The following is a 16,685-nucleotide window of genomic DNA, read 5'->3' as shown; positions in this document are numbered from 1 at the left end:
TCAAAGTACATTTATTTTTGAATTACTAGTCAAAATCATGACAGAGGACTCTTATGTGATAGAAACAGTAGTAAAATACAGTACACAGTAATGTCGTTTGAATGATATCAAAGACAAACGGTACACCAGCACATGAAAAACAGCCATTTTAACTACAAAGATGAAGACATTTAATAGGAAATTTTGTTACTAAGAAAAATATATGCCCCATATCTTTATTACATACTGTACAAAATAAAATATTGCACCTATAAGTCATATAAAAATATATACAAAGAGTATTGTACAAATGCTCTCTCTTTTAACTTAAAAACCTCCAGCAATCAAGTGTGATTGGTGATGAACAACTCAGGGGCTGGTGTGTCCTCGTCACATCCCCATGCCTACTCCCCACCCTCCAGTACAGTAGCGCTCATCCTGGTGTCGGTGAGGCTGCAGTGACAAGAGCTGCAGTGCTCAGGATACGGCAGGGACTCAGCAAGCTTGTCTAGATACACCCAAAGCCAGAGCCCACTGTTCACTTACGTGTGACCAGGGACTAGGGCCAGCACACCTGCCTCAGCAGACTCTGCTGCCACAGGCAGTTGTGATCCCGAAGAAAGACTTATGACCACTTATTTGGGGCTGGGTGCCAACTAATGCCGTAACTGGTAAGATGGAAGGAAAGAGCCCCCTAACCAAATCAACTTTAGAACGTATAACATTCACTCCAAACTTCTTCACCCCGACACCATCACTGACCCCAAACCCAAACCAACTCTGACCTAACCCTAATCCATAAAGTTAACTCCAGCCTCAACCCCAACTTAACTTCCATTCTCAACTAACCCAACCCTGAAACTAAAACCAACCCTAAACTTATTCACCAAACCCCAACTCTAACCTTTCATCCTAACTGTACATTACAGCTCAACCCTAATTCACTTTGGATTCACTGAAAAATCAGTTCGAACTAAAACAGTTATTTACTATAAATGACTCTGGTCAGCTATCATGTTTTGTAGTTACATTACTTTCTTACAGTTTTTCCAAAATAAAAATCCTTAGGAATATTACTTTCTGCATAAATTAGGTCTTATAAGACTTTGATTTTCTGTTTGTGTGCAAGAGAATAGTGCTTAGAAAAGTCTCATTCACAGCTCTTAAAAGGATGCTTTGAATATACTTCAAAATCAGTAGACAAGGTGGACTTTCCCTCTCCTTTGGACTCATTTGGTCACACATTTCCTTCCACGGTTGTGAAACGGCAGCCACGTTTACCCTGTGTTTCTTTCCACAGGTTCTCTTAAGAGCGAGGACAAGGTGCCACTCCCCCCAGGACCTCTGGGTCAGTCAGGGTTACAAGCCTGTCCAGAGTCACTCTCACAGACGACACGTAACGATCCACAGAAACGCCATCAGAGCCAACATCTTAACGACTAGTGGCCAGAGCTCCTAAAACGCAGATGCCTCATCAACCTGCCGCAACCCTAGAACTGAGAGAAGCCATCGGCTGCTGTGTTTCCCAAGTCTTGAGGATGTCCCACTCTGTGCGAGTCTACAAACAACAGGAAGAGGCAGCGAGGGACAGTGCACTGGTGACCCTGGGAGTCTCCCGAGGTCTCAAGTGCAAAGGTGTGCCTGCTACTTACGGGATTTTATGTTAGTCCTGGAATATAGCACTTAAAAGAGTTGGAATTAAAAACCAGTCATGGGGACATGACAGCATCCAATGTTAACAGTGGTGATTTTGCATCGACTTCAGTTTGATCGTAGAATCGAGAGACTTTTACAGAAGTATTACACATGTTTTGGAACAAGCTACATGGGGGAAAAAAGAGCTTTTACATTTTCGTTTTACCTTCACAGCAGCATAATGACCCCCACAAAGTTTTATCCTTCTTGACACGACTGACAGCACCTTCGTTTGTAGTGGTCTAGCGAACACAAACGAAGATGCTTTACAAACGTACAGTAGTGAGTTGTGTCTGTGCAGTCTCCTGAAAAAGAAATATATACACATCCATTTAACAGGCAGCTCATTAGAGACCTAGTTTATGAAAAGCAGAAACCAAGAGCACGGAGTGAAGCAAAGCAACTAGGCTTGGGTTAGGGTCATTGCTCTGCACTAGAGTCAGAAGTGCCCTGAGGCTTCCCCGGTGGCTCAGTGGCTAAGAGTCTGCCTGACAGTGCAGGAGATACGGGTTCAATCCCTGGTCCGGGAAGATCCCACATGCCATGGGGTAACTCAGCCTGTGAACCACATAGGCCTATGCTCTAGTGACTGGGAGCCGCAACTACTGAGCCCATGCACCCTAGAGCCCATGCTCCGTGACAAGAGAAGATATTTCAATGAGAAGTCTGTGCACCGCAGCTGGAGTAGCTCCCTCTTGCCACAGCTACAGAGAAAAACCTGTGCAGCAACGAAGACCCAGTGCAGCCAAAGATAATAGATAAATAAAAAACATTAATAAAAGTGTCCTGGACCCACTTCTTAGCTGGGCCAGGTGGCTTCTCGCTGCCCTGTGGGGACTTCAGATCCCTCAGGCCACCTGCTCCTCTCACTAGCTTTGGGGGCGTCATTGACCCTGGGAAAGACTTACCAAAGCTATGGATCTGCTTTCTAGAAAAATACGTACATGATTCCATTTCACATAGAACTTCAGGACACTGGCATGCCTGCCCAACCCCATCCAGGGAAGCCCTGGCAGAGGGGCCGAGACTCTAGGCAAGAGGGATTCTGTGGAGAGGTGACTGGTGTCTGCGAGAAGGTCACTGGTCACCCTACTCCCTCAACTGGTTTTTCTCTAAAGAACACTGAGCCACACCCACATCAAAGCAGCTAACCCCCCAACATCCCAAGATCCCACGCCCGTTCAGAGTGGCCCTGTGGACGAGACCCTGACAAGGTTGGCTCCCTGAGGTCAGGGAAGAACAAGGTTTTGGGGTGGCTGTGATACCTGTGAGGGGTACGTACTGTCACAGGAAGGCTGCAGGCAGTGCTGCCAGGAAGCGGGTTTCTTCCCCGGTGCACAGCGTGTCTTAGTCACCGGCTTGCAGCTCCCTGGGTGGACACAGTCAACTTTCCGAGACTGGAAGCCTCGGCCACAGGCTGTGGTGCAGGGCTTCCAAGGGCCAGCACGCCAACATGCGTCACAAGCTCCCTGCAAGCAGTTCTTGTGAACGATGGGTCTGTGATGAAAACAAAGAAGCAAAACAATGGAAAATGGGAGAAGCCTGGGATCAACTCTTTCACTGTACCATCTTTTCAGTGTATGAAAGGTCTGACAGTTAGGACCTTATTCACTGACTGGCACTGTTCTTGTGGACTAAGCAAAGAGGTGGAGGAATCTGGACCTTAATGAAGGCAAGCAAAGCACATGTTTCCATGAGCCTCCAACACCCACTCAAGGCCTGCGCCCCCAAAGGCCACTCTCCAGAGAGAACAAGACGGCAGAGGAATAGGTGGGCATGGAGTACATCTCCACGGATACATCAGTAATACACCTTCAGACACAAAAGTGCCTCCAGAACACCAGCTGAGAGTGGACAGGAGTACCTGACAAGAGGAAAATAATACGTAGAACCACGCAAAACTCAGTAGGATGAAGGAGCTAGGGTAAAAAAACTGGAGTGTTAGTGAAGGAAAGTTGCATGGCTCAAGGTAGCCTGGGGTTAAAACTCCCCTCCAGGTCCTCCCCACCATTCTAGGCAAAACAAAGAACTCTCTTACCTGAAGAAAAAAATAGACATTAGGTTGATTACGCCCAGCTTCAAGCCAGCCCAGCCTCTGGCCGATCTCCAGAACTCCTTGCCCCAGCCGTTTAAGAGACAACTACTCCCAATAACCTTGGAGAAGAACTGGCCCCCTTAAGACAGTAGCTTTCTACATACATGCCTATATATACTTACTCTTTTCTTAGAGAAGTGCAGCAGCTCGCTAATCTGACTGCTGCCCCTTCTCGCCTCATTAAAGGTGATCTGTTCCTGTAGAGTGCTGGTCTCATTCTTTTTCCAAACCTCGCCTACTCTAACTCCGGACCTTACAGTTAGTAAGACTGGATCTGCCCTTACCTGCCCTTAGCAGGTGGGGGAAATGAAGCAGGGGCAGGGATCCCATCCCCACATCGGGGCAACTGTCTGAGTCAGAAGAGAAACGTTTAAGGTTGAGAGTGAAACAGCTGATCTGCGGCAGTCTAAATGGAATGAGAACCAGACAGTCCTTGCCACAGCCATTCATACCCCAGACAGGGATGCAGGTCCCCTAGAAGGCGCAGCCGCTGGGAGCTGAAGTTTAGGGATTGTGGAGCAATGCCAGGGCGAGAGCTGCTGTTGACTGCGGAGACATGGAGTGAGGGGAGGTGAGGGAGGAGATTGTGGTGGCAAATGCCTGTGGAGGAAAGCCAGGCAGCCATGGAAGCAAGGCGGTACTGCTGAGTCACGCATAGAGGATGGAGCCATCACCATAGGCTCTCTCTCCCCACACGCCAGCATCAGCAGCTGAATAATAGAGAGGCTGACCTGTCAAATGCCTGACACACTGAACCATAGTGTAGGACCTCAGCCAGGGTGCCCCTTTAAATGTCTGATGTGCCAATCTACACAGCAGGACCCCAGCTAGCGGGGGCTCCTCTATGTGCCTGACCCGTTGAACAACAGAGAAGCACCCCAGGCAAGGGAGCCGTCTAAGTGCCTGAACCAGCAGAGCAACAGAGAAAGACTGGCCAAAGAGGCCTTCTGATCGCCAGCTACAAGAGGCTTGAAAAAAGATTCTGTGGAGAAGGAAATGGCAACCCACTCCAGTGTTCTTGCCTGGAGAATCCCAGGGATGGGGGAGCCTGGTGGGCTGCCGTCTATGGGGTCGCACAGAGTCGGACACGACTGAAGCAACTTAGCAGCAGCAGCAGCAACAGCAACTAGCTCATTATTATGTGAAATGGAGTGCTATTGCAAGATGTCAAACATTAGGTATGACCTACAGGCTAATTCGAGTCTCTTGGACAACAAGGAGATCAAACAAGTCAATCCTAAAGGAAATCAACTCTGAATTTTACTGGAAGGATTAATGCTGAAGCTAAAGCTCCAATACTTAGGCCACCTGATGCAAAGAGCTGACTCATTGGAAAAGACCTTGATGCTGGGAAAGATTGAAGGCAGAAGGAGAAGGGACAGGAACAACAGAGGATGAGATGGTTGGATAGCATCACTGATTCAGTGGACATGAGTTTGAGTAAATTCAGGGAGATAGTGAAGAACAGGGAAGCCTGGCATGCTGCTGTCCAAGGGGTTGCAAAGACTTGGACATGACGAGTGACTGAACAGCAACAATACAGGCTAATTCATTCTAAGAATACTAATTACTGAATGAATTCAAGCATGGTTTAAAGGTTAAATGAACATTTTCTATTTTCTAGGAGATAGTGTTATTAAACTTATATAGCTCCCTACTTTGAGAGAGTTTAGAAAAACAAAAAATGGGAGATATTCCAAATTAGGGAAGTAGTAAGAGCAAATGAAAAGGTGAAAATGAGATGGTTTGAATCATCAGAATTAAAATTTAATTTTAGGTGGCAGTGAATCCCAGTGTTGTGTAAGGCAGTTTATTATAAAACAAAATCAACTGGCTAGTACAAAAGAAGAGGTAAGGAGAAAAATCAATGTTTATCAGCATTTAGAAACTACTTATCAAAAGGCAATAAAGTATACTTTTTAAAAAGCAAAAAAAAAAAAAAAAAAAAGAAAAAAGATTCTGATAGGGCCATAACTCCTATGGCAGAGGCAGTCTGTGTCCCTGCACACCCGGCATCACCAGGGTCCCCACAAGCCAAGTCGTTGTGCCACCTTCACGCTCAACCCTCACTGGGGCAGAGCTGCCACAGGCAGAAAAAGTCTCGTGTCGATGCACACAGGGTTGCTTCGGTCGTGTCTGACTCTTTGCGACCCTGTAGACTGTGGCCTACCAGGCTTCTCTGTTGGGGGGGGGGCTGCTTCTCCAAGCAAGAATACTAGAGTGTATCGGTCAATACTGGTTGCAATACCCTTCTAGAGCACTATATTTCCTGCTGCCCTAGCCGCCAATTCCCCTGAGTACCTGGTGCTGTCAGAACCCCTGCGACCCAAGCAGCTACACCACGTCCACACCTGGCCCTCATAGGGGCAAACCCAAGTCCTCCAGGGCAACCTTAAGAGCAAACCCCAGTGGATGACCGACATGCAGAGGTGGAAATAAAACCACAATTGAAACCCAGGGGCAGTGTGGCTAAGGAAGAAGACCCAAAACCTTCCCACCAGCTGTATAAGCTGCAGATTAAATTCACACAATCAACTAGGCAGATTCTGTGTCTATGGAATATATGAAAGGTCATTGAGAGCTCCCACAAAAGAAAACACACTAATTCTGACAACTGTGGGCATTGGAGGCAAGAACACATAGGAGAAGGACCAGAACAGAATCTGAGCTGCCCCCATCGCAGGTTCAGAGATCGGCGCAGTGTTGGAAGGCATCCTAGAGAGGTGAGGCGGATTGTGACTCGCAGTGAGGGAAAGGACTCTGATAGCAGGGACTCAAGAAAAACCCATGTTTTGACTTGTTCTGTCAATTCTTTTGGATTTTTTCTTTCATTTTTTTTCCTTTTTTCCCCCTCTGTTGTAGTTGTCGATTTTATTGGCACTATGAAATCTAATTAAGCTTTTGAGGGTTTTTTTTTTTTCTCAGTCACATTTTCTACAGTTGTTATAAACCTCTGCCTCTACGTTGGGCTTTTGCAGTTCTGTGGAGATTTCCTTTTTTTTTTTTTTTTTGCTTCTTTTCTCTTTTTTAATTTTAAGTTTTTAAACCTATTATTATTTTTCTACACTTATTCCTTTGCTTTTCCTACTGTTCTTTGCCCACTTGAGGTTAATCTTTAATGTATATAAATCTTTTACATCTACCTCTATTTAACTCTGCATATCTATTCTTTCTTTCTTTCTTTTCTTTACTCTCAACATTTTGTTAGTTTTATTTTCATTGCTTTATTCTCCAATTGGCACCTTACTTTAGTTTTCCAGTTTGTGCTTTAGTTAGTTTTGTTCTTAACTGGTAGATATAATTTTTGGTTTCCTTTGTTTGCTGGATCAATCTATTGTACTTTATTTTTGTTGGACGGTTTTGATTTTGGTCATGGGTGTATAAGTATATGTGTATATTCCATTATTTTAATTATTATTTGCCTGATTTTGTAACTGCAGTTTGTCTGGGATACATCTTTGGTTTCTCATTTTTGGATATTTGTTTTAATTTCATTTAATGCCATAACAAACCACTTGTGGAATCTTTATTCCTGACCAGAGATCAAGCCCTGAGCCTTTGGAGTGGGAGCACTGACTCCAAGACCCCAGACTACCAGAGAACTAACTCTAGGGAGTATCAAATAGTGAGAACTCACACAAAGGAAACCACTTGAATACAAAACCTGGCATCACCCAACCACCAGATGAGGTTGTTCACCTCATCTAAACAACAAACAAAACAAAATTACAAACACAGTCATCAGCAGACAGGATTACCACCTCACTCAGCCTTGCCCATCAGAGGAAAAACAAACAAACAAACAACTCAGCACAAATCTCACCCTATAGGAAGCTTACACAAATCACTGGATCCACCTTAGGAGGGCAGAAACCAAAAGGAAGAAACAATTCAACCTTGAAACCTGTTTGAGGAGACCTCAAACATAATAAGTTAAAAAAATAATGAAAAGGCAGAGAAATACTACACGAATGAAGGAACAAACTAGAAACACAGAAGTCCAAATAAATGAAGATGAAATAGGCAAACTACCTGAAAAATAATTCAAAAATAATGATAGTAAAGATGATAAAAAAAACCTTGAAAACAGGATGGAGAAAATGCAAGAATCAATTAACAAAGATCTAGAAGAATTAAAGAATAAACATACAGAGACAAACTACACAATTACTGAAATTAAAAATACTCTAGAAGGTATCAATAGATTCCTGAAGCAGAAGAACAAATCAGTGAGCTGGAAGATAAAATGGTGGAAATAACTTTGGAAGAGCAGAATAAAGTAAAAAGAATGAAAAGAACTGAGGATAGTCTCAGAGACTTCTGGAACAATATAAAATGCACCAATATTCAAATTATAGGGGCCCCAGAAGAAGAGAAGAAGAATGGGTATAAGAAAATTTTTGAAGAGATTACAGTTGAAAATTTCCCCAAAATGGAAAAGGAAATAGTCAATTAAGTCCAAGAGGCACAAAGAGTCACATACAGGATAAACCCAAGGAGAAACATGCCTAGACACATACTAATCAAACTAACAAAGACTAAGCAAAGAAAGAATATTAAAAGCAGCAAGGGAGAAGCAACAAGTAACATACAAGGGAAACCCCATACACTTAACAGCTGATCTTTCAGCAGAAACTCTGCAGGCCAGAAGGGAATGGCAGGATATATTTAAAGTACTGAAAGGAAAAAATCTACAGCCAAGATTACTGTACCTGGCAAGGATCTCATTCAAAATTGATGGAGAAATAAAATGCTTTTCAGACAAGCAAAAGTTAAGAGAATTCAGTACCACCAAACCAGCTTTACAACAAATGTTAAAGGGGCTTATGTAGTTAAGAAATTCAAGAGAAGAAAAAAGATCTACAAAATCAACCCCAAACAATTAAGAAAATGGCAATGGGAACATATATATCAATAATTATTTTAAATGTCAATGGATTCACTGCTCCAACCAAAAGACACAGACTGGCTGAATGGATACAAAAACAAGACCCCTATATATGCTGTCTACAAGAAACTTCAGACCTAAAGACACATATAGATTGAGAGGATGGAAAAATATATTCCATGCAAATGGCAAGCACAAGAAAGCTGGAGTAGCTATCCTCATATTGAACAAAATAGACCCCAAAATAAAGAAGATTACAAGAGATAAGGAAGGACACTCCATAATGATCAAGGGATCAATCCAAGAGGAAGACATAACAATTGTAAATATCTATGCACCCAACATAGGAGCACCTCAGTACATAAGACAAACACTAGCAGACACAAAAGGAGAAATTGACAGTAACATAATAATAGTAGGAAACTTTAACACCCCACTCACACCAAAGGATAGACCATCAAAGCGGAAAGTTAATAAGGAAACACAAGTCTTAAATGATACATTAGATGAGATGGATCTCATTGATATCTTCAGACATTCCATCCAAATGCAGAAGGATACACCTTCCTCTCAAGTGCACATGGAACATTCTCCAGGACAGACCACATTTTGGGTCACAAATCAAACCTCAGTAAATTTAAGAAAACTGAAATTGTATCAAGCATCTTCAACCACAATGCTATAAGACTAGATATCAATTACAAGAAAACATTTGTAAGAAACACAAACATGGAGATTAAACAACACATTTCTAAAAAACCAACAGGTTACTGAAGAAATAAAAAAGGAAATCAAAAAATTTCTAGAAACAAATGACAATGAAAACATGAGGACTCAAAACCTATGGGATACAGCAAAAGTAGTTCTAAGAGGGAAGTTTATAACAATACAATCCTACCTCAAGAAACGAGAAACATCAAATAGACAACCTAACTTTACACCTGAAACAACTGGAAAAAGAAGAACAAAAAACCCCAAAATTAGTAGAAGGAAAGAAATCATCAAGATCCAAGCAGAAATAAATGAAAAAGAAATGAAAGAAACAATAGTAAAGATTAATAAAACTAAAAGATGGTTCTTTGAGAAGATAAGATTGACAAGCCTTTAGCCAGATTCATTAAGAAAAAAAGAGAGAAGAATCAAATCAACAAAACTAGAAATGAAAAAGGAGAGGTTACAACAGACGATGCAAAAATACAAAGGATTATAAGAGACTATTATGAACAACTATATGGCAGTAAAATAGATAACCTGGAAGAAATGGACAGATTCTTAGACAAGTTCAATCTTCCAAGACTGAACCAGGAAGAAACAGAAATTATGAACAACCCAATTACAAGCACTGAAATTGAAGCTATAATCAAAAACCTCCCAAAAAACAAAAGCCCAGGACCAGATAGCTTCACAGGAGAATTCCATCAAACATTTAGAGAAGAGCTAATGCCTATCCTTCTAAAACTCTTTCAAACAATTGCAGAGGAAGGAACACTTCCAAACTCATTCTACGAGGCCACCATCACCCTGATACCAAAACCAGACAAAGACAACACAAAAAAGAAAACTACAGGCCAACATCACTGATGATCATAGATGCAAAAATCCTCAACAAAATTTTAGCAAACAGAATTCAGCAACACATCAAAAAGCTCATACACCATGATCAAGTTAATTTTATTCCAGTAATGGAAGGATTCTTCAATATAAGCAGATCAATCAATGTGATACACCATATTACAAACTGAAAGATAAAAACCATATCAGCTCAATAGATGCAGAAAAAGCCTTTGACAAAATTCAGCACCGATTTATGACTAAAACTCTTCAAAAAATGGGCACAGAAGGAACCTACCTCAACATAGTAAAGGCCATATATGATAAGCCTACAGCAAACATTATTCTTGATGGTGAAAAACTGAAAGCATTCCCCCTAACATCAGGAGCAAGACAAGGGTGTCCACTTTCACCACTATTATTCAACATAGTTCTGGAAGTCCTAGCTACAGAAATCAGAGAAGAAAAAGAAATAAAAGGAATCCAGATTGGAAAAGAAGAAGTAAAGCTCTCACTATTTGCAGATGACATGATACTGTACGTAGAAAATCCTAAAGATAGTATCAGAAAATTACTAGAGCTAATCAGTGAATTTAGCAAAGTTGCAGGATACAAAATCAATGCACAGAAATCACTTGCATTTCTATATACTAACAATGAAGAATCAGAAAGAGAAATTAAGGAATCAATCCCATTCACCATTGCAACAAAAACAATAAAATATCTAGGAGTAAACTTACCTAAGAAGACAAAAGAACTGAACACAGAAAATTATAAGGCACTAATGAAAGAAATCAAAGATGACATAAACAGATGGAGAGAAATTCCATGTTCCTGGGTAGGAAGGATCAATATTGTGAAAATGACTATACTACCAAATACAATCTACAGATTCAATGTGATCCCTATCAAATTACCAATGGCAATTTTCATAGAACTAGAACAAAAAATTTCACAGTTCATATGAAAACACAAAAGACCCTAAATAGCCAAAGCAGTCTTTAGAAAGAAGAATGGAGCTGGAGATTTCAAGCTTTCTGACTTCAGATTATACTACAAAGCTACCTACAGTCATCAAGATAGTATGGTACTGGCATAGAAACAGAATTATAGACCAACAGAACAAGATAGAAAGCCCAGAAATAAACCCATGCACCTATGGGTACCTTATTTTTGACAAAGGAGGCAAGACTATACAATGGGGCAAAGACAGCCTCTTCAATAAATGGTGCTGGGAAAACTGGACAGCTACATGTAAAAGAATGAAATCAGAACAATTCCTAACACCATACACAAAGATAAACTAAAAATGGATTAAAGACCTAAATGTAAGACCAGAAACTATAAAACTCTTAGAGGAAAGCATAGGCAGAATACTCAATGATATAAATCAAAGCAACATCCTGTATGAACCACCTCCTAGAGTAACAGAAATAAAAACAAAAGTAAACAAGTGGAACCTGATTAAATTTGAAAGCTTTTGCACAACAAAGGAAACTATAAGCAAGGTGAAAAGACAATCCTCAGAGTGGGAGAAAATAATAGCAGATGAAACAACTGACAAAGGATTAATTTCCAAAATATACAAGCAGCTCATACACTCAATGCCAGAAAAACAAACAGAATCAAAAAGTGGGAAAAAGACCGAAACAAGACATTTCTCCAAAGAAGGCATACAGATGGCTAACAAATACATGAAAAGATGCTCAAAATTGCTCATTATTAGAGAAATGCAAATCAAAACTACAATGAGACTATCACCTCACACTGGTCAGAATGGCCATTATCAAAAAGTATGCAAACAAACAAACAAACAAAAAGAAATCTACAATAAAAAAAAAAGTATGCAAACAACAAATGCTAACGAGGGTGTGGAGAAAAGGGAACCCTCTTGCACTGCTGGTGGGAATGTAAATTGATACAGCCACTATGGAAGACAATATGGAGATTCCTTAAAAAACTAGGAATAAAACCACCATATGACCCAGCAATCCCACTTCTAGGCATATACCCTGAGGAAACCAAAATTGAAAAAGACACATGTATCCCATTGTTCATTGCAGCACTATTTTCAATAGCTAGAACACAGAAGCAACCTAGATGTCCATCAACAGAAGAATGGATAAAGAAGTTGTGGTACATATACACAATGGAATATTACTCAGCCATAAAAGGAATGCATTTGCGTGATGAGGTGGATAAATCTAGAACTTATTATACAGAGTGAAGTAAGTCAGAAAGAGAAAGATAAATATCGTATTCTGATGCATATATACGGAATCTAGAAAAATGATAATTTTTTATTGCCCTGAAGAATTTATTTACAGAGCAGCAATGGAGAAGCGAACATAGAGAATAGATTTATGGACATGGGGAAAGGGGAGGACAGGGTGAGGTGTATGGAAAGAGTAACATGGAAACTTACATTACCATATGTAAAATAGACAGCCAAGAGGAATTTGCCATATGGCTCAGAAAACTCAAACAGGGGCTCTGTTTCAATCTAGAGGGATGGGATAGGGCAGGAGATGGGAGGGAGGTTCAAAAGGGAGGGGATATATGTATACCTATGGCTGATTCATGTTGAGGTTTGACAGAAAATAACAAAATTCTGTAAAGCTATTATCCTTCAATAAAAATATAAATTTAAAAAAATGACTTGGGAAAAAAAAAGACCACTCTCCTGAGGAGTTGAAACAGTTGGTTCAGGCGAGAAAGAGGACAGTGATACATTTGTTAACAAACTAAGTTTTGTCTGTATAAGCACTTGAAATATATTCCCGTATGAGCATGAACTTGTAGGTGAGTTATCGTGTCCATTATGGGAAGTGCCAGAGCTTACACTGAGGACACACTATCACTCGGACACTGGACCAACCCACTTCTTAGCTGGGCCAGGTGGCTTCTTGCTGCCCTCAGGGAACTTCACAGTCTGGCAGGCCACCTGCTCCTCTTGTGCTGACAGCTGCACTAGCTCTGTGGGCATCATGGACCCCAGGGAACACTTATCAAAGCTATGGATCTGCTCTTGAGAAGAAGACATGTGTGATTCCACTTTGGTAGTGAGACCTTTTGGGAAGAAGGATCTGCCTCCAGTTGCCTTGCCCTTTAAAGCAGATCAGAAAGTTAATGGACCTCTGCTTTTGTTGTTGCTGTCAGAAAGGATCCACTGTGTGTGTATATTTATGTGTATAACCATGCGCCAGAGAACTTTCCAAATACTTTCCCACAGACTGACTCATTTATTCCTCACAACTACCCTACATAGTAGGCACTTAGTTTTTTTAATGAAGTAACAGTGGATCACAATAAACTGTGGAACATTCTGAAAGAGATGGGAATACTAGATCACCTGACCTGCCTCTTGAGAAACCTGTATGCAGGTCAGGAATCAACAATTAGAACTTTACATGGAACAATAGATTGGTTCCAAATAGGAAAAGGAGTACGTCAAGGTTGTATATAGTCACCCTGCTTGTTTAACTTATATGCAGAGTACATCATGAGGAACGCTGGGTTGGAAGAAGCACAAGCTGGAATCAAGATTGCTGGGAGAAATATCAGTAACCTCAGATATGCAGATGACACCACCCTTATGGCAGAAAGTGAACAGGAACTCAAAAGCCTCTTGATGAAAGTGAAAAACGAGAGTGAAAAGGTTGACTTGAAGCTCAACATTCAGAAAACGAAGATCATGGCATCTGGTCCCATCACTTCATGGGAAATAGATGGGGAAACAGTGTCAGACTTTATTTTTTTGGGCTCCAAAATCACTGCAGATGCTGATTGCAGCCATGAAATTAAAAGACGCTTACTCCTTGGAAGGAACGTTATGACCAGCCTAGATAGCATATTAAAAAGCAGAGACATTACTTTGCCAACCAAGGTCCGTCTAGTCAAGGCTATGGTTTTTCCAGTGGTCATGCATGGATGTGAGAGTTGGACTGTGAAGAAAGCTGATCTCCAAAGAATTGATGCTTTTGAACTGTGGTGCTGGAGAAGACTATTGAGAATCCCTTGGACTGCAAGGAGGTCAAACCAGTCCATTCTAAAGGAGATCAATCCTGGGTGTTCACTGGAAGGACTGATGCTGAAGCTGAATCTCCAATACTTTGGCCACCTCATGCGACGAGTTGACTCACTGGAAAAGAGTCTGATGCTGGGAGGGATAGGGGATGGGAGGAGACGGGGACGACAGAGAATGAGATGGCTGGACGGCATCACCAACTCGATGGACATGAGTTTGAGTGAACTCTGGGAGTTGGTGATGGACAGGGAGGCCTGGCGTGCTGTGATTCATAGGGTCGCAAAGAGTTGGACATGACCAATTGACTGAACTGAACAGTGATTTGCAATATTATGTCAGTTTCAGATGTACAACAAGGGCTTCCCTGGTGATTCATATAGTAAAGAATCTGCCTGCAAAGCAGGAGACCAGGGTTTGAGCTCTGGGTTGGGAAGATCCCCTGGAGAAGGGAATGGCAACTCACTTCAGTATTCTTGCCTGGAGAATCCCATGGACAGAGGAGTCTGGTGGGCTACAGTCCATAGAGTTGCACAACTGAGTGACTAAGCACAGCACAGCACAGCCTATTCCCTGTGCTGTATATCACACCCTCGTATCTTGTTTATTTTATACCTAGTAGTTGACACCTCTTAAATCTCTTACTCCTATCTTGCCCTTCCTTCACCCCTTTCCCTGTTTCGTAACCACTAGCTTGTTTCTGTGTCTATGAGACTCTTTCTGTTTTAGACATTCATGTGTTTCATTTCTTAGATTCCACATATAAGTGATATCATATGGTATCTCTCTTTCTCTATCTGACTTGCTTTACTAAGCATATGTACACTCCAGGTCTATCCAAGATGCGGCAAATGGCAAAATTTCTTTATGGTAGCGTGCCATTTCATTGTATTAACACACACACACACACACACACCACAGCTTCTCTTTATTCATTCATTGGTTGATGGCTACTCAGGCTGTTTCCACATCACACACACACACACACACACACACACACACACACACACACACACACATCACAGCTGCTCTTTATTCATTCACTGGTTGATGGCTACTCAGGCTGTTTCCACATCCTGGCTATTAAAAATAATGCTGCTATGAAAACTGGGCTGCATATATTTTTTCTTTAAATTTTGAATTTTTTATTGGAGTAGAACCAATTAACAATGTCGTGATGGTTTCAGGTGAACAGCAAAGGGACTCAGCCATACATACACGTATATCCATTCACCCCAAACTCCTCTCCAATCCAGGCTGCCACACAACACTGAGCAGAGTTCCCTGTGTGGTATAGTAGCACATCATCTTTTTGAATTAGTGTTTTCATTTTCTTCAGGTTTATACTCAGCACTGGAATTGCTGGATCACCTGGCAGTTCTTTTTAAGGAATCTACATATTGTTTTCCATAGTGGCTGCACTAATTTACATTCCCACTAATAGCGTACAAGGGCTCCTTTTTTCTCATCCTCACCAACATTTATTATTTGGTGTCTTTTTGACAATAGACCTTCCGACAGGTGTGAGGTGATGTTTCACTGTGGGTTTGATATACATTTCTCTGATGATTAGTGATGCTCAGCATCTTTTCATGTGCCTGCTGAATGCCCTCTGATTACTGAAAAGATATATATCCTGGAGGGTGAGCCACCTCAAGAGGACCCATTTTGGGATATCTGTTATTCTCTAGGGCAGAGCTCCTGTAACTAATGTATTTGCATCACATGAGAATATCTCCCCATCCCCAAAGATGATTGGAAGAGGGCCCTAACCTGAGCTAGTTGTCACTGTCTTTCTCCCGGGAATTTGGAAGTTGCTGGAACAAGACATATAAACATGAAGCCTGGCGTAGCAGTGGCTGTACTCTGCCACGAGGGCCAGGGAAGTAGAAAAAATAACATTCTGCAGAGATGAGAAGAGAAACGACCCTAATGACTTCTCATTTCGTGGTGATAGTCCCTCCTGAGGTTTCATAGCATCATCTCTTTGGACTGGAATGTTTTTGTGTTCCTATAAAGACTCCTTATCCAAGCACACAATCTATAACGAGTGAGAAACACCACTGGAAATGTGATAAGATGGAGAAAATTTTGATAACCTGAACTTCTCAAAGAGAGTGTGTGTGCCTGCTAAGTTGCAAGAGTATTACACATAGTTGGAAGTAATACTTTGATTAGCAAGTAGGGGGAAGACTCCATCAAAGGGTTTCCTTAAGCAATATTGTCACATCAAACTGATTATAAGATTTATAAGAGGAAGAGGGATGAGGGTTTCCTGTTAACTGGAGGGTTTTTGTTTTCCCCAGTGGGTATGAATCTTATGGGGCCAAAAGTTGGGTTCCTTTAGAAAACAGGACAGAGATAGACCAATGTTTCTACTAAAAAGAGTTGAACCAACATTCCAAGAATATTTAGAGAATACATTTTATTTTTTTTTTGAAATCTCTTTCACC

The 16,685-nt window shown here is 41.4% G+C and overlaps 1 protein-coding gene across 4 annotated transcripts in view; it reads right to left on the bottom strand.

Moving 5' to 3' along the window:
- Positions 1-16,685, bottom strand: part of LOC129550338 (ADAMTS-like protein 3) — a 408,047-nt gene continuing 391,362 nt past the window's right edge. For 3 of the 4 annotated variants that reach the window (XM_055417913.2, XM_088829596.1, XM_055417915.2), the window contains 2 exons: positions 2,957-3,171; positions 1-1,979 (listed from right to left, as the gene is read on the bottom strand). In XM_055417913.2, coding sequence (XP_055273888.2) covers positions 1,873-1,979; positions 2,957-3,171 — 322 coding nt within the window. In that variant the 3' untranslated portion in view covers positions 1-1,872. Of the gene's footprint in view, positions 1,980-2,939; positions 3,172-16,685 lie in introns of all 4 variants that reach the window. The other variant, XM_088829595.1, reaches the window with a different exon arrangement.

Source organism: Moschus berezovskii, chromosome 21 (assembly GCF_049115385.1).
Source record: "Moschus berezovskii isolate FMDL1 chromosome 21, NW_MosBer_1.0, whole genome shotgun sequence".
NCBI classification, from domain to species: domain Eukaryota; kingdom Metazoa; phylum Chordata; class Mammalia; order Artiodactyla; family Moschidae; genus Moschus; species Moschus berezovskii.
This window is presented reverse-complemented; position numbering and strand designations above follow the sequence as displayed.